This window comes from Epinephelus fuscoguttatus, linkage group LG9 (genome assembly GCF_011397635.1).
Source record: "Epinephelus fuscoguttatus linkage group LG9, E.fuscoguttatus.final_Chr_v1".
Lineage (NCBI taxonomy): Eukaryota > Metazoa > Chordata > Actinopteri > Perciformes > Serranidae > Epinephelus > Epinephelus fuscoguttatus.
The window spans coordinates 38,493,298-38,511,510 of NC_064760.1; the positions used below are offsets into that span (position 1 = coordinate 38,493,298).

The 18,213-nt window shown below is 39.3% G+C and overlaps 1 protein-coding gene and 1 non-coding gene across 2 annotated transcripts; both read right to left on the minus strand.

The window, feature by feature from the left end:
* Nucleotides 1-4,019: 4,019 nt before the first annotated feature.
* hspa9 (heat shock protein 9) lies at nucleotides 4,020-17,700 on the minus strand. Its single transcript, XM_049585325.1, has 16 exons — nucleotides 17,378-17,700; nucleotides 16,347-16,408; nucleotides 15,906-15,993; nucleotides 14,295-14,476; nucleotides 13,882-14,006; nucleotides 13,705-13,778; nucleotides 11,749-11,855; nucleotides 11,418-11,580; nucleotides 11,232-11,324; nucleotides 10,260-10,469; nucleotides 9,409-9,636; nucleotides 9,036-9,258; nucleotides 7,317-7,411; nucleotides 7,052-7,144; nucleotides 6,538-6,678; nucleotides 4,020-5,512 (listed from the first exon to the last, which is right to left on the minus strand). Exons 1-16 carry the CDS (start codon nucleotides 17,456-17,458, stop codon nucleotides 5,423-5,425), a joined length of 2,055 nt encoding a protein of 684 aa, XP_049441282.1. The 5' UTR covers nucleotides 17,459-17,700; the 3' UTR covers nucleotides 4,020-5,422.
* LOC125895094 (small nucleolar RNA SNORA74) lies at nucleotides 10,814-11,016 on the minus strand. Its single transcript, XR_007450153.1, has one exon. It is a non-coding gene; the product is annotated as a small nucleolar RNA SNORA74 (small nucleolar RNA).
* Nucleotides 17,701-18,213: the final 513 nt, after the last annotated feature.

The window sequence follows — 18,213 nt, forward strand, 5'->3', positions numbered from 1 at the left end:
TGAAGATGTATTTTTTAAAAATGTTTTTACATTAAGTAAGAATAGAGACATGTTTAAGTGTCAGGAAAACATATTGACCAATTTGGCCAAGTGGCAAATTGTATAATCAGCATGTACTGCTGCTCACATTTTAACATTCAGCTTTGTGTTTACATGAACTAACATGGCACTGCCACACATTCCACTTAAATCTAACTTGTTACACATTCAATGGATTAAAGCACCACACAACATACAGCTGTCGCAGAACAACTGAAGTGATATGTTATGACATGTTTGTGCTGTCTCTGACAGAAGCCTTTTTCATGAAACTGAGAGACAGGTTTTTTAAACAGTAGTGATGGCCAAATGAAGCTCCATGAACCATTTTCAGCCCACAAGATGGCAGTCTTTGTACAACAAAGCATTGACAGCACCTTGACTCAATAAATACAGTCATTGAGCCTTTTTGTTTTAACCAAGAGCACCATCTAGTGGAGTTAATACATACAACTAATCGTTTATGAAGCTTCATTTGGAGATCACTAGTGAACCGCAACATCCCTGGTCTGAGCCCATACAGCCTTTCACTGTCCACAGTATAAGTGCACTTTGTTAAGCCCCCAGTACTGCAGTAGTTTGTCTTCCCGAGAAGCTGTGCAGTCCAGCACAACCATTGCCAATCCAGCATCATCATCTGCTTGGTGCTGATGTTTAAGGAAAAAAAAAAAAAAAAAAAAGGAGAGGAGTCCATCAGACAAACTGGACCAAATGTGTAGAATTCAGAACCATTTACAATACACAATTTGCAATGTAAATGTGTACATAAACAACAAACATAAACAAAATATCACTTAAAATGCAGCATTCTAGTTTAATGTGGGGAAAATGAGCAGGGAATGACACGCAGCAAAGGGTTGCAGGCCGGACTTGAGCCTGCGACTGCTGCGGCGAGGCAGTGCCTCTGTACATGGAGCGCCGCCACTATCCACTATGCTACCAATGCCCCCCAAACTTCTTTTTTTGTAACATTTGGGTGACTGGGACAGAATATCACTGATTTAGGCTAGTGTAAGCATATTTATTGCACAAATTATTTCATAATTTGATATATTTTAACATGCACATTTTTCTTTTCCTGTTCATCATTATGAATAAAAACTCAATGTACATTTCTGTTAAACTTTATTTCTTAAGTCTGTCCACAATTCATACAATATAAAGCAGTCTTTCCTCACTGTCACGACCCCTGCCCTTCTACATCCTCCCTTAATTCTCTCCCACCAAATTTCATTGAACACATTTAACTGAGGGGTAAAAAATTGAAGTCCGAGATTCATTCAATCCATTTAATTGGATTGAACAAAAATGTTTGACTTAAAAAAATTGAACACATTTAGTTGAGGTTACAAAAAATGCTAGTCAGGATTAGTTATGGTTGGATTAAGAGATCAAGTTAGGTTTGGCTTGGATAGTGTATCACTGTAAGATTTTTGCTAGCTGGTTAGTCCAGCTGGCAAAAAATGGCCTGCAAGAAAAACATCTAGTAAAATCCAACTAATCCATCAATATTTTTATGCTTGATTAGGGTTTTGCACACATGAAGAGGTTGGGAAGCACTAACCTAGAGCACACAGAGCAAACACAATGGCTCTCTATTGCAAGGTTTGTCATTTTCGTTTTAAGCAATGCTTTTTAGCTCTGTCCCAGGACAGGACACAGGATATGAACACATTTTTACTGGTTTTGGAGCAGTTGTACATTATAATCATGTTTCTATCAATGGTTTGTGCAGTATATCAGCTATGATGGTTTTATGACCTCATGATTAAATCTAGCTAAAGCTTGTGTCATGTTCCTCTCCTCATGCATTGCAAGGTCAGCTTCCTGTTTAAAGTCCTGCCCCACCCATCTACGTGATGTCACACCTATGAGGGCATGCAATTTTGATTATGTGACTCAGCAAAAAAGCATTTTTTTCACTCATCAGGTGAGACAATAAAGCCTGTATAATTATATGGTCCCATTTGACCTTATGTCCCAGTCACCATTCATTCAGCCATATTTGGAGTCCAGTAGATGTAATTGAGATGAGCAATGTCTTGGGAGTGGGAGTAAGTCTTATCCATAGTCAGAAATCAGGCATGGGCAGTATTTCTATTACTTGTATTTAAAATACGTATTTCAATTACATTCGAGTATTTTGTAATTTGTATTTGATAAGGCCGATAAAAAGCAAATGTAATTTGTAACAAAATACTTTTGAGTGGAGTAATTTTGTATTTAAAATACTCAAAATACTTTCTCCATGAATCAAAAAACAAAAATAATAGGCTACACATTCTTATAATATTGGATGTAACAATATTTTTTACTTTTTTTTTTTTTTATATATTTTTATCTATATGTTTTTTTAAACTTGAACCATTCAGTGTGCCATTCAATGACCTGGTGGTCTGTTTTACCGGACTGTGCATAACATAGGAAATTGTTTGTTGTTGTGGTTGATGCTTGGGATGAGTATGCCACAAATGAATTGCCTCATGTGGGATCAATAAAGTTGTCTGAATCTAAATCTGAATCAGTAAATAATATTTCAGGGTAGCCTACAGCCCAAACCTGAATACTCTGCCATACCAAATTGTGAGAAATTAAGTTCAAATTTGCAATAGCTGCGACCAAATTTGCTACTATCACGGCATTAATGGATGAATCATGGTTGTTCTTTTTGGCATAGTTACTTGTGGTCTCTAATTGCAGCATGTAAATTTTCAACATTTTTGGTCAAGGACTTTTTGAGTTATTCCCAAAAAGATTTGAATCAGTTAGTATAGCGCCACCTATGGACAAATCATGGGCATTCTTTGTGGTATAGTTACTCATGGTCACTAGTTGCAGTATGCACATTTTGAGCATTTTTGGTCAAGGACTTTTTGAGTTATTCACAAAAAGCTTTGTGGACCAACCGACCAACCAGCCGACAGAGTGATCTATAGAGCTGCGGGTCGCTGCTAAAAAGAAAAAGAAAAAAGTATTTTTTGTATTTGAAAATACAAAATACATGTATTTTATTTTGATACATTTTCTGGCACCAGTATTTTGTATTTTATTTTGACAAATTTATTTGAGGGGTATTTTGTATTTTGTATCAATATACATTTTGATGTATTTTTGCCCATCTCTGTCAGAAATGCACTATACATACTGGAGATAATTTTACCCATGGAGTTCTTAATTTGTAGATTCAACAACAATGTTTCTATTGCCTTAGGAGCTTCAATCTTAATAAGGTCATCTTTTTTGTAAAGGAAATGTCTATCTTGTAAATATCTGTAGAAATCTGTCTGCGAAGATTAAATTCTTTTCTTTTTGTTCATAGTTTGACCTAACTGATCGAAAAGGTGATGCACATAAAGTAACCCAAATCTTGACCAGTCCTTGACGCCTGTGTCCATGTGAGAGGGGATTAAGTCCCTCATGGACCCAATGGGAGTAAGGGCTGAAATATGGCAAGGTAAATCATAAGTCTTTTGCACTTCTTTCCAAATTTGCAATGTGAATTTATTCCATTAATTAATGTTGCAATCTCTCTGAGATAACCCAAGGCATTTCTCCTAATTCATGCTGACAAGCTGATTTCTCTGTTTAACCATCGACTGTCTACATCATTATTCATCCATATGGTCAGTGGTTTCAGTTGGGCAGCTGAAATAGTTATTGTCTTTAAATCACCCTTGTTGCATTATTTATTATTCCAAATCAGGTATCATGTCTAGTTTAATATTCTTTGTGCTTTTCTTCAGTTGTCAGACAAACCAGCTCGTACTGTTTTAAGACAAGACTGAAATGGCACCTACTGCATGTGCTCACCTGCCCTGACACAATGGCACAAGGCAAAGTATGGCTGAGGCTGCTGAGAATGACATTAGTTTATACCTGCCAAACTTTACAGAACATTAAAATACATGTACCTTTTTACAGTTTAATGTGAACGAGGACTGAAAAACTACTGCATGCACTATCAACGGTCAGGAAACCAGTCACATTTCAGATTTTTATTAGAAAAGACAACAAGTTATCTTGACCCTCAATTTAACTCCAGTAATAGAATCACACCTCCCCCCATGTTCAATTCACCACAGCCTCATTGCTCCCTTCATTCATAGAGCAGCCTGGATCACTATCAGGCAGGCATGTAGCAACAATCACATTACACAGAGCAGTTTATGGCAGAAACAAAACATCCTTCTGGAGGGGAATGACATGGCTGGGCTCATACTGAATTTCCACAGTCCTGTGCTAGTGTGTTGTGTCTCAACTCTTCCTGCTGCTGTCTGTCTGCAAGGAGACAGAAACTAAGGCCTCGTCCTCTATTGTGCAATTTCAACATCCAAATTCACCTAATTCTAGTTGAAGAGTCAGCAACAATTCAACATGTATTTTAAGGTCAGAACTCAGCTGTTTACAATGGATGCTACAAAAGAGGATGCAAAGAACTAAAAGATGGGGATTCTCACAGATCAAGGCCTTACATTATTTTACATCATCAAATTAACTAAAGCTTGACCTCACCCTCACACACAAACAGACATTAGATTTATTCATATTCTGTCTTCCCCCCCGATAATCAGTATTACTCTAGCTTGGTGTCCCCTGGCCTCAACAAGTCTGTCTAAAGAGTCAAAGGACACAAGAAGAAATAGGATCATAACTCCTCTCAGAGTGCTGCAGATACATTTTTACACATTTCAAGAATAAAAGTGATGAAATGAAAACCACCTCATGACAGCTATTCTGCAGAAGTTTTGACCTCTTTAGAGTGAACTCAGGACAACTGAGAGGTGGCAAGTTTGACATAAAAACTCTAATATATTTCAAGATTTTTGTACAGTAACTTCCCACCTCCACATTGTTATGAACACACTATTAAAACAAGATAGCTGTAATTGATGTAGAGCACTGTACAATATTACATTATGAAGACGGAGTTGGGCCGTCCTCTGTACCAAAGCTCAAACTGTGTACAAGCTGTTGAACTGGGCTCAACTGGTACAAACAAAGACTGATCAGAGCCATTAACAAGCTGAACTGCTGCTGTTGATGAAACCAAAGAACATGAAACCTACATGATGTCTCAGACAAAAAAAGAACCTTTACTTGCTCAGAATGTAAATCAACAGCGTTGTAAAAATAAACATACAAGACATTGTTTTGACATAATTAAATTACAGACAGACATCATAGGACACGGAGGAGCATACATGGACATTTATCTTTTCACTAGAGAATTTTACTGCCAAAACACAGTAGAATAATATATTATGGTGAGAATGACTAAGATTCAGCTCGTCACTCAAGACTGCCACCTTCCCCACCCAGTCCACCGCCGAGCTAGACAGTCCTCCGTTGTCACGGAAACCCAGTGACACACAAGTGCAAAGGTTTACTGCTGGCCTTCTTTCTTCTCTCCCTCTGATGAGCCCGAGCTGCTGCTGCTGCTGCTGCTGCTGCTACTGTCCCGCTCTGCCGCCATCTGCAGGAAGGAAGGAATATGTTACAGGCAGGTCACACGCATGTCAGATGAGGCGACTAGGAAATACAAGTCGATTAAACTTATAAAGATAGCCATATGAAAACAGGTGATACAGGTAATAAATGTCATTTGTTTACTTTCATTTTGTGGGTCATTTTAATGTTTTGTAGGATAATGTGCAAACTGCCACACATTTCACCGGAATTTAAAATCCCATTTGGTTACTGAAAAATGGGATTAACGATTTCAAATGGCTCTCGTAATACGCATATAAGTATTTTTGCAAACAATGTTTAAACTTAGAAATTAAAATGAGCTACATTTTGACCATTTCCTGACATTCAGTTGACAAGTCAGTATGTGATTTCTGTTTAAACATCACAGAAGTTAGGAAGGAACATCTCTAGTAGGTGCTGAAAAGAGTGTTCAGTTCCAATTAATACCTAACAATGTGTGCTAGTGTGACCCATAGTCCATTTATAGCAGGTCTAGTAAACATCCATTAATACTAAATGTCATAGCATGATAAATAATAGAGCTGAAACAATTAGTCCATTAATCAATAAGTCAACTGAAAAAAAAAAGAACCATTTTCAAAAATCAATCATTTAGGTGAAGCCATACATTCTCTGGTTACAGTCAATTGTAAGGATTAGCTGTTTTTCTTTGCCTTGTGTGATAATCAACTGAGTCTTGGCCAAACTAAAACAATTTGATGTCATCACTTAGGGTTTTAGGAAACTGAGTTTTCTATTGACCAAAATATTAATGGTTAAAAGGAAAAAAAATGCTGCTTAATCAATTAATTGTTAGTTGCAAACACCAAGAAGCAAATAGTTCTAAGAAATCCCCATAATTTAGAACCAAAATATACACAGTTCTTTCCAGGACATTCCTTAGATATAGTTAAAATATTAAAGACCTGTAAAAAATAAAAACATTACTCTGAAGCTAAAATATTTTTTGGCATTGCGTCATCATCTTTAACAATGTCACATTTACACAGTATGAATGAGTGTTCCTACCTTCTTGTAGGCCATTTCGAAGAGTTTAAGTGATGCCTGCTGCAGGTTGGTGGCTGCCTGTTTGATGTTGTCCCCTGTTTCTGATTCCTTGTTGGTCAGAAGATCCCGGACCTTTGAGATCTCCTCCTTCAGCTTGGTGCACTGTGAGTGGACGAATGGGAAACATCAATGAATAAAGCTGGGTCATGGATGAACCACATGAGCTATACTAATAGGACGATCGCCCATAATCACCTTTGTGGTACAAAGACAGTACATCAGATTGTTACATGTCTATGGCCATGTTGGCAGGATTCAAACCCTTACTGTCAGTATGTGGTTACTTCCTATATCCCCGTCCTTCTTTCAGACAACGACATAACAGTTACCACACATTATCTCAACAATCAATTACTCCATAGAGCAAGGTTTGGTACGACTAGAAATGTCAGTTAACTGCAAATATTACATCCTGTGGTTCCATACAGCAAATTAACAGCACAAACTATCAGAGCACACACAAATGAAGTTTTACCTCATCAGCAGGAAGCTGGTCCTTGAATTCCTCCATCTTGGATTCTGTGTCATGGACGATGCCCTCAGCCATGTTGACGGCCTCCACACGGTCCTGTGCACAGTAAATTGAGGGTTAGAGGGAGACAACAACATGAGTCTGAAGTACACAGACTAAACAGATCACAAGAAGGACACAGAAATGCAGTTTTCATACTGAAGACTGAAACTACATAAAATGCTTGGACTCATTATCATAATGTTAATCCACTGTCTCGAATCTTCACCTTTCTCCTCCTGTCCTCCTCTGCATACTTCTCAGCGTTCTTGACCATGTTCTCGATGTCGTCTTTACTGAGACCTCCTGATGACTGGATCACAACTGAGGAGAGCAGACAGACAACAGGATGGTTAGACACTCGACACACAGCAGCTTGATATTTATATCTGCCAATGATAACACAGTCAAAAGAAGGCACCGAAAACAGTCATTTGAGACACACGGAGCTGACCTCACAAATGTTGTTCTAAAACCAACGTCAATGCTGAACCTAAAAGCCAGATATTCTGTGTTTACTGGGACAACATGTTGCCAAGCTTCTTGACTATTTTTAAGTCATAACAGACACCATTTGGTCCCCAGTGGTTACAGCAACATGCGTTAACATTGGCATTAAGAATTCATGTATTGTCACTGAACACTATTGGCGTGTTTGGACCATTGGAGCCGTTTCATAGTTCTAACAGCATTGTTTTAAGAAACTCCCTTTTTAATTGTGTCCTCACTGCAAGAACTAGGGACAACTGTAGTTCTTAGAATGTCATTTTGAGGGACTTTAAGCGCCTACTCTCGCCCAGCACAAAAGGAACCACAAGTTGCGTTAGTGTACAGTGATTGGTCCATATGAAAGTGTTGAATGAAAAACCCATTATCTGTGTCAACAACAGACAACACAAACAGCTCATCAAAAAAAGGAAGGGGGGAAAATATGATAACTGTACGGACAGTACAGTCCAAGCTTTACTGAGCATTCATGTGACAGGGGAAATACCTTGAAGCTATGTAGCTCTCACGGGAGCACCCCAGTGGGCAGTTCCTCTCAGAGAGTCCCCAGAACTTATGTTCAGCAGTCATGTGAACAACATGCTTGTGAATGCATCAGTAATAGCCATTTATCTAGTTGTTTGGCTTTGTGTAAAGTAAATTACATCCCAGGGGAAGCATACTGTGCATTCCAGTACCCATACTACCATACTTTATAGTACGCCAGAGAAAGATTTAGTATGTCAAATACAGTACGCCAGAAATACCAGGATGTTCCACTACATCCACTCCGACTTTGCAGTCTGTAAGTCAGCAGGCTTTTTTGGCTATTCTGACCCACAACGCAGCAAATGATGCGTCGCATCAACTGAGCTGCTAACAGACTCACTGACAGCTGACTGACAGTTGTCAGAAGCTGCAATGACAAGATGACAGCACATTCAAGTAACTGATGAACAGTCGAGCCGTAATAATAGGAATATTATTTAAATTGAGTGAGTGGTGTTTGTTTTATCTCCAAGGTAACAGATATAAAGGCAAAGTTCAGGGTGTAATGTTTTGAGAAAGTAGTGTGTCCAAATTGTGGGCATACTGCATCCAACACTATGTTCTTTAAGCGTAGCTGCAGTGCCTACCTAAGTAAAAAGAAAATGCATGCCTTTGGAATGCAGCCTTACGGTTTTTTGACCATGGCAATGGCATCTGCAGGTAGCATGGCAGCACCGTAATATGTTGTTTGGCTACTAAACCAGTGGTCTATCTTAATGCAAGAAGAGTTGCAAATATTTTCAACAATAAATGAAGTGACAATAAGAAAAAGGTAAACACTTGTGAATGTTTTGGTTTGGGTGTTACAGCTGATGCCTACAGCATGCGTTCATTAAGTCTGCCAACATTACAGCACCAACGACTTGGAACGGAAAGCCACTATGGTAGCTTCAGCTAAATGACAGGCACTTACTCTGCTGTTCTCGGCCTGTTCCCTTGTCCTTGGCGGAGACGTGGACGATGCCGTTGGCATCAATGTCGAAGGTGACCTCAATTTGAGGGACACCGCGGGGGGCAGGGGGGATTCCGACCAGAGTGAACTGACCCAGCACTTTGTTGTCTGCTGCCATCTCTCTTTCTCCTTGACACACCTTGATCTCTACCTGAGTCTGACCGTCAGCTGCTGTGGAGAACACCTAGAGGGGAGTAGAGAGGTACTTCAGTTTACACTTAACACCTATCAGCAGCGTTTTAAAAATATAGTTGACATATAAAGGCAATAGCTCAATAAAAAGCAGTCATTCTGGTCAAAATGAGTCCTCACTCTACCCTTTAGGTTTCAGTACCTGGCTCTTCTTGGTGGGAATTGTGGTGTTCCTGTTGATGAGTTTGGTGAAGACTCCACCCAGGGTCTCAATACCCAGAGACAGTGGTGTCACATCCAGCAGCAGCACATCTGTGACATCACCGGCCAAAACACCACCCTGGATGGCTGCTCCAATGGCAACAGCCTCATCGGGGTTGACAGACTTGCTGGGAGCACGGCCAAACAGGTCCTGAACTGATTGTTGAACCTGCAGAGACAAACACTGACTGTTTAACTTGTGTACTCATTATACTTGAACAGCAATAATAATTATAATTTGTACAGAAATTTTAAGTTTACAAAATTCCAAACATTTAGTATAAAGTTTACATAACAAAAAGGATAAACAGCATTTCAAAAATGCACATGACTGAAATCAAAAATGTGTTTCTTTTGATTGTTACCAAACAGAGCTAAGCATAAGAGTGATAAAAAAAAAAGTCTAGCCAGCAGCTACAGGTGTGACAATGTTGCCTATAGCTTCCACAGAATTATTGCCACTTCTGGCTGGCAAATATCACACTCTTTACAACACAGACTATGTCATTCTCTAAAATAACTCTTCTAATGCAAATTAACAGGATTTTCAAGACAAAACTGTGTTGTGACTAAACTGCTGCCAGAAAACCCTGTGACCATGTTTCATGTGTAATGTCACCTGCATTTTTACATCAAGCATTAGAGTGGAAATTATGTCTTGGATTGGGGTCATCATTGAAATGTTTGTAGCTGTGTGTCATTCAAAGTCTACCTTCTTGTACTGCCAAACAAACCATATTAAACACTCTTTATTAGGGCCTGTAGGCTCAGGGGTCATACTGTGTTGTGTACCTTGGGCATACGGCTCATGCCTCCAACCAGCAGCACCTCTCCTATGTCTCCCTTGGACACCTCGGCATCCTGCATGGCCTTCTGGCAGGGAGCCACTGTGCGGCGGATCAGGTCAGCCACAATGCCTTCAAACTGAGCACGGGTCAGCTTTATGTTGAGATGTTTGGGACCAGAGGCATCCATGGTCAGGTAGGGAAGGTTGATGTCAGTCTGTAGGAGAGAATAAACATGTGATCACATTCAGTTTCACCACTTTAAAATGGACAGGAACAAAATACCTGAGACAGTCACCCATGACAGAGTTCAATTTTGTTTCCTGTTGACTGCATGAATACAAAAATAAACCCATTAAAACCCAGTATGAGGATCAATTTCCTGTGGCCAGAGTGTTGTTAAAGAAATTTGAATAATCTAACAATATATTAATCAATCCCTCCTTTGTTCTATGAATATTGGCACAAAAGAGCACGCTCAACATCTTAAAAGACATTTTGTTTTGGTCTACAAATAGTCATAAATAAACAATAAGGTCATGCTATGAAAAAGATTAGAAGTCTTTATGGCCCTGTACTAGGCCTGCCCTGCGGTCAGTATCAGGACAGTCCACTCTCACTGGGCCACGTCCTGCAGCAGCTCAGCAGCAGCAGACTCTAAAACAGAACCTGCTGCAGTGACACATAACACAGGACCTTCTCTACCAGCACTGTAACACTGAGCCAGACACACACACTGTCTGGACAGCTGACTGAGAGCTGGACTGTGGGATCAAGGCTGAGATAATCTTCGATAAGTGACGGTGAGGCATTCACTCACTGACTGCCAAAAGGTTTAAATGACTTCTGATGGAGCTGAGTTTTGGGTGGAATTCCTATTTTCTTTCTGAACTAAATTTGTATCTAAAATGGTCAAGTGGTCATGTGTATTTTAACTTGATGCATGTTGTATCAGTGATGATGAGGGTGGTCTGTGTACCTGCAGTGAAGAGGACAGCTCACACTTGGCCTTCTCAGCAGCCTCTCGGACTCTCTGAAGAGCCATGTTGTCTTTCAGCAGATCCACACCAGACTGAAAAACACAACACACATGAAATTCTGAAAATGCTGACTGAACTACAGTTGAAAGGCTCGTCTTGAGATTGAAAATTTTAACAATATTTACCTCTCTCTTGAACTCTTTGACAATGTGTTTGAGGAGGTGCTGGTCAAAGTCCTCTCCCCCCAGGAAGGTGTCGCCATTTGTGGACTTCACCTCAAAAACACCCTTCTGGATCTCCAGGATTGAGATATCAAACGTACCTCCACCCAGATCATAGACAGCAATACTGGAAACCAACACAAGTCAGTTTAAATAACACAGGAGAACCAAAAACTGAAAAACTACAATACAGAGCATCAGCATATATTACGCTGCCTGTGTTTCAGTAAGAAGTGATCCTCTTGACTGTAGTGGGAAACACCAGCAGTGGTAGTGCGGGTTCTTCTCTACTCACATTTTATCCTGGGTTTTGTCCAGGCCGTAGGCCAGAGCAGCGGCTGTTGGCTCATTGATCACACGCAGGACGTTCAAACCAGAAATCTGACCAGCATCTTTGGTAGCCTAAAGAAACCATACATCGGAATGATGTGAGGTGCTGGCCAGACAGTATTTTGTTCACACTTCTAAAAAGAGTTACAGGAATTTCAGCAGCAAACAGGGATGATCAGATGTGACTGATTATTCTCTTACACTTTTCTAACAAACATCCAATGCAGATTCCCTCCTACATTAAGAGCTCTCCTAACTAGCACCAGGAATACAGAGTAAATGTCTGACAAATTAAACAAAAAACTGTATTACTCTATTCTGAAAATCTAGACTGCACAGCCTGGTTTAAGTAACCTAAATCTATTTCCTTTTAGCTGAGATGACACAGAGTGGTTTACTTATCAGATCATTTAAACAAAGAAAGAGGGAGCTGACATTTGTTGGTACATTTTGATTTACAGTCTTTGGAGTCTGACAGTAAGAGAGAGAAGAAGTGTTTAAATCAAAATACACTCAATGTAAATGTTTATATATATATATATATATTGAAAGGTTGCATTTGCATTATTCCACAACAAACGGACTAACTACTCAATGAGAATAACAATGCCTCACGTAAACAGCTTGATCCCAACAATGTGGCTCACTACAAATGAAACTTTATTCCCTCAGAAATGTTCAGGTCACACTTTTCATATTCGAATCATAAGAATAATGACATTGTTAAATTACTCATTCCAGTAACTGTTCTGGATCATCTACCCCCTTTCTGCACATGCTCATCTACTTCTGCTAAAGATGTTTTATAAGCAGAGTAGCGCATTTTTCTCAAGGAAACATACCTGCTTCAACACCCTACTAGGGCTGGGCGACTATGTACAATATATCAATATATTTTCAAGCAAGATATAAATGGTATTGTCTAAATCTATATCAATATTGATATATATTGCTAGATTGTGTATGAGGTGGATCACAGCGCATCACTATTCTTCTTGGTAGTTGTAGTCTATTGTGCGACAATGAGACAGTGCCAGAGTGCAGGCGACAGATGTGTTTTTAAAAACACAGACGTTTCATATACAAGACGTATATAACATGGGCTAAGTGACTCGGCCTCTCTGTTGATGCTATGTGCATAGACAAGATTAACAGCCCAAACAAATAAAAAAATATTTAAATCGTTTTCTAGCACTGGTTTCATTTGAAAGGCCATGAAAAATTACTTTTTAACTCTCACAAAGATTGACCTTTTTCAAACTAAAATAGATTTAGGCCTCCTTGATACTTTTATATTCGTTGTAGTTTTGTGTCCTGTGCTGCAAACCTTTAAACTTCTGTAGCTCCAGTGCTATGTGCAAAAAGTTACTGTACAGCCCTGCTATTATTTTTAGCATTTTTCACTTACATGTTGTGCAGCTGTATATTTTCAAACAGGGAAAAAAGTCTCTGTCAATGAATTTTATTTTGATCACGGTCTGTTTTTATAGAAGTGCTTGTGACATCTCAAATTTTGACTTGCAAATGAACATGTAGCCCATTTCATAGAAAATACAGCAATAAATATTGCGTATTGCCATTCAGCCTTAAAATAAAGAATTTTTGTCCATATTGCCCAGCCCTACACTCTACTACTACATCACACCAACAAACAAATAATGACATAACGTGTTTGACAGAAGCTCATATTTTCAAAATCTTCTCATGGTTGAGGGCTGAGATTAGTGTATTCGATACTTCAGTGTTGTTCTTTCTAAACATGAAAATTTATTTGAGTGTTTTAGTGCTCATGTAAATACTTTAGCGCATTAATCAGATGTATTCCACTCAGAATGGATACACACTGACCCATCAAACTGTACTGCAAGAGGGGCATTAAGTAAGAGTGTGTGTGTGTGTGTGTGTGTGTGTGTGTCTATACCTGTCTCTGAGCATCATTGAAGTAGGCTGGTACAGTGACAACAGCATTCTTCACTTTGGTTCCCAGGTAGTTCTCTGCAACACAAATAACAGATCATTATTAAAATCAATGCTCACATATGGATGATGTAAAATGTCAACGAAACAACAGCAACATTTAATGCAGTTTCAGTCTTACCTGCAGTCTCCTTCATCTTCATCAGGACGAAGGCTCCCACCTGGCTGGGGGAATACATCTTCCCATGAGCTTCCACCCAAGCGTCACCGTTGGATGCACGCACAATCTTGTAGGGGACGTTCTTCCTGTTGACACAAAGAAACACATTTAACTTTGTCTGATGAGACGCGCTCATTAATTGGTTTATTTATTCAGTTACTTTGTCTCCCAAACATTTACTGAAAGTTTTTGCTAGTTATGAGTTTTCAATAGTTTGTATCTGAAAACTAAGAAAATCCTGAGCAAAAGATCCTGAGGATTACAAGTTCACAACAAGTGGTGAAATTCTTCAGCTTTTCCAAGAAGTACGTACTTCTGAGATGAGTACATGCAACAACGCAAAATGTTTTACATAAGACCACAGATGCACTTACAGGTCTTTCTGGACCTCAGGGTCGTCATAGCGACGGCCTATCAGTCTCTTGGTGGCGTACAGTGTGTTCTGAGGGTTGGTGACAGCCTGGCGTTTAGCGGGCATGCCCACCAAACGCTCCCCGTCTGCTGTGAACGCGATGACTGAAGGAGTTGTCCTGGCCCCCTCTGCATTCTCCAACACCTGAGAGGCAAAGACAAATCTTTCAGTTGCTACATGAGGCTTCAGATGAGGGGAAAACTGCTTGTCAAACTACTGCCATTGACTGACCATAATGCAAATAACTGTCTCTTGAATTAATGAATAGATAATATCTTATCTAACTAGATAAGAATGTCCTGAAGGGAAGGAAAAGATCACATCACAACTTGTTTGACTTGTTTGGACTAACAGCTTCCAAACACCTCAGTTTGCCACAAAACCCAATTATCTTAAGTAAATATGGTGAGTTCTGCAATTCAGTTACACTGAAAAGGATTTTAGACACAGCAAGCAAACAGAACCAAAACACGCTAACAGAAACAAACAAAGTGGCCTAACTGTAGGTAGCACAAAAGAAAGGGGGGACAACATGTTTCAACCCAGTGATACCCTGTGATTACCCCCAACTGTGTCACTCTATGACTACTGAGTCAGGAGCAGAAAACAAAGGGTCTGGAAAACATGAAGAGAAACTGAACCTCATGGTCAGTCTGAGCTGCTTGTTGTCACAGCAAACAGCAGTTGGGAAACTATAAAACCTACTCTTTTTTTTTTAAAGATATTTTTTTGGGCATTTTTGCCCGGGCTGCTGCGGCAACAGCCTTGTACATGGGGTGCCTGCTCTATCCACTAAGCCACCGACGCCCCGGGAAACCTATTTTTTGACTGTTTACCTGCCTACGACAGTCTGATAAAAGTTTTTGTGTCTAAAGGTCTTGTATTTTTTTTATTGTGCAAAGAAAGCACCAAGGCATTAACTTTGGGGAAAAAAGCTCTTCTCTGCTCATATGCCGTGCTCCATGGAGCTGAAAACTGGTTTGTGATATCAACAGTTCTCGTGTTTCATATCATCAAAAGTCAAGTCACAATATGTTGTTACACCATAAACAAAAACATTTATTAGTAGGCAAGATTCAAAAGAATTCCTCTTTCCTTATTCCATTATTTCCACAAAAAAATGTCCAATTTTATACATGTTAGGTAATATTAATACTGGTTTAAATAAACACTTTGCATTTGCAACCAAATCTCTGAATTCCAGAATCAACTGTAACCCCTCCTGGACCTTATTATTACAAACATAATTAGTCTCTCAAATAAGCTGTCTGAAATAGAGACTACAAGGCAGAAAACTGTGTGTGGGTGTGACCACTTGTCATATATAAAGCTTCATCTCAATGTCAAACTTTAACTACACTGGAGTTAAGTTAACAAGATCATCACAAGTATACTTTCATCCAGTTTAGAGATATCCTGTTTCCAAAACTATCTGACCATCAAACAAGCACGTGTGGTTAATAATACTGGCCACTTAATGGTCACATAATTTTCAATTTTGGCATACTGAACTGTCGAGGACAAAAAGCAAACATGTCTACGACAGATGTGTGAAGTGTGTGCTAATACCCACCTTGGCCTGTTTCCCTTCCATGACTGCCACACATGAGTTAGTGGTTCCCAGGTCGATGCCAATGACTGCACCCTTGACGGCCTCTGACCTACAACAAAGAGGATAGACACAATTATTATTATTATTATTATTATGGTTGAATTATTAAAGTTTTACTAGAATGTTCTAACAGTCAAGAACAATAATGTGTACTTGATAGGATCTTTTTGTAGTCTGAATCCAAAATTGTTGTTAAATCCCACTCTTTAGCACTCTATTGACTGAGCATCTGTATAGACTGTATCTCATCAGTCACAAATGTGAACTGAAACTTGCCACATGTATCATATAGTAATTACGCTGATGTTAATCAACTACTTTTTAACTGTACTTCTAGTACCCATTTTCTGACTGCAATTTACAGGACACTTAAAGCGATCTAGGTTTTGAACTTATACTCACGCATAGTCTCTCCTGGACAGAGCTCTGAGAGCATCTGATTGGAAGCCACCACTCCAGCATGACTGTATAGAGATCACAAAACAGTGACACAGCAATTACCAGATGTTGTCTTTTAACAATGACCTACAGCAACATGACTAAAAATTCATGTCAGTTATTGTTCTGTAGTTTTTATTCAATGCAATTTTGTTACATATAACATGTTGCGAGAAAGACAGATGCAATTTAAGACCTTAATCAGAATGGTCCAGTTAACTATTAAATACAAAACTGGAAAAACAGAAAAACACAGTAACAAACCGCGAATATCTTAGATATGCCATCGACCTTTACGTTTATAGGTAGTACACTGATGAAAGACAGTTGGCATACTGTCAGAAGTCGATTAGCTCATGTATGACATCATCATTAATTACTGTTAAGAAGCAGCACAATGATTTATAGAGACGATCAATAAGTTATGAATGTGCTGATTAAATTTAGGAACAACATGTGAGAAGTGTTGCAGCATGTTGGGGGTGGGGACACCTCACTGAAGGTCACTGCTCTCTTCAGTCTGAGAACCACTGAGCCACTTTCTTACCACAAACGCTATTAATTAAATCCAGATAATGAGACACCAATACAGTTGTCAATTACACTCCGTGAAATGTGCGTAGCTTAACTAACGTTAGATACGTAACAGGGAAGACGTCAAATGTAGCCTGTTAGCTTAGCCCCAAACACCTGGTATCACCCCGGTACTGTAATTGTGAGCTCGTGCGTTGTAACCAACAATAAGCAGACAGTAATAATGTTTATAAACGTTACACACCACTTAAATATCGTGTCAATTACACCCGCTGAATTACACAGACGGCTATTGGGTCGCTAACTTAGCTGCATATGGCATCTTAGTAGTCACGATTAAGTAAGATGGCCTCACGCTAACACTGTTAGCATGCTAAGCTAGCCGGCTACTTGTCAAACCTTTTAACTGTGATGAATATTAGCGGTGTATAATTACTTATACAAGTGTGTTTGTTGCTCACCTTCTTGATCAAAGAGGAGACATTTCGTGTGCAGTTCCTTGTCTGGAGAGTCCTTGAAACGCTTTTGGCGACACTCAACATTTTGACAACTCGGCTAACAGGCTAACTTTAACTCAATTTAATAAAACGTCCGCAGCGTCAAATGTCGACACAGACTCCCTGAACTGTTGACCAGCAGATAACAGCTAAAAGATGCAGAGTCTCCGGGTGTCTTCAGGCTTCCAGGAGGTGAGTCCAGTGAAGAGCTTGAGCTTCGCTTGACTTTAGGCTGCAAGTGAAATGAACTACGAAGCTTCTTCTAGAATTATCCAACACATGTTGCACCTATGGTTGCACCATGCACCGCTGAAGGACCCCAAATCGGGTTGCGCATTTACTGCCTGAATATTTTTTAATAGTTTAGAAAATATTTTAGAGTTGGGTGCTAATTAAAGGTTACATTGTTATTAGTATGATCATATATATATAATATAGAATGCGTTACATGTAAAAACTGAAGAAATTTCTGCTACTTTTGTCTTTTTATGATCATGAACAGAATAGGACAGGCACATGTAGTGGGCATGTGAAGGTCATGATGTAACTAGGGGTACACGGTGATGTCACGTGTGTTACATCAGGGATGCTGAATGAACATACCTGTTGTATCATGTAACTACTATTGCCATTGTTTACGCAAAAGAGTGCATGCACACAACACCAAGGTCATTTATGTTCATATCTATACTGAAAAATCTGCATTTTGACAGAGAGGGGAGAAACTTTAATTCAAACTGGGAGCAACCCATTTCATTTCCCTCCACTTGAATGCACTAGGTTTAGAGATGATGACCTTT

What these genes read in the sequence shown, in the direction of transcription:
- hspa9 (XM_049585325.1), bottom strand. Translation starts at nt 17,458, where the DNA reads ATGTTGAGTGTCGCCAAAAGCGTTTCAAGGACTCTCCAGACAAGGAAC. An exon ending in GAAGATGAAGGAGACTGCAG is followed by an intron (nt 13,779 to 13,881) that starts GTAAGACTGAAA and finishes TTTGTGTTGCAG; the next exon opens with AGAACTACCTGGGAACCAAA. An exon ending in AGGAGGACAGGAGGAGAAAG is followed by an intron (nt 7,145 to 7,316) that starts GTGAAGATTCGA and finishes TACTGTGCACAG; the next exon opens with GACCGTGTGGAGGCCGTCAA.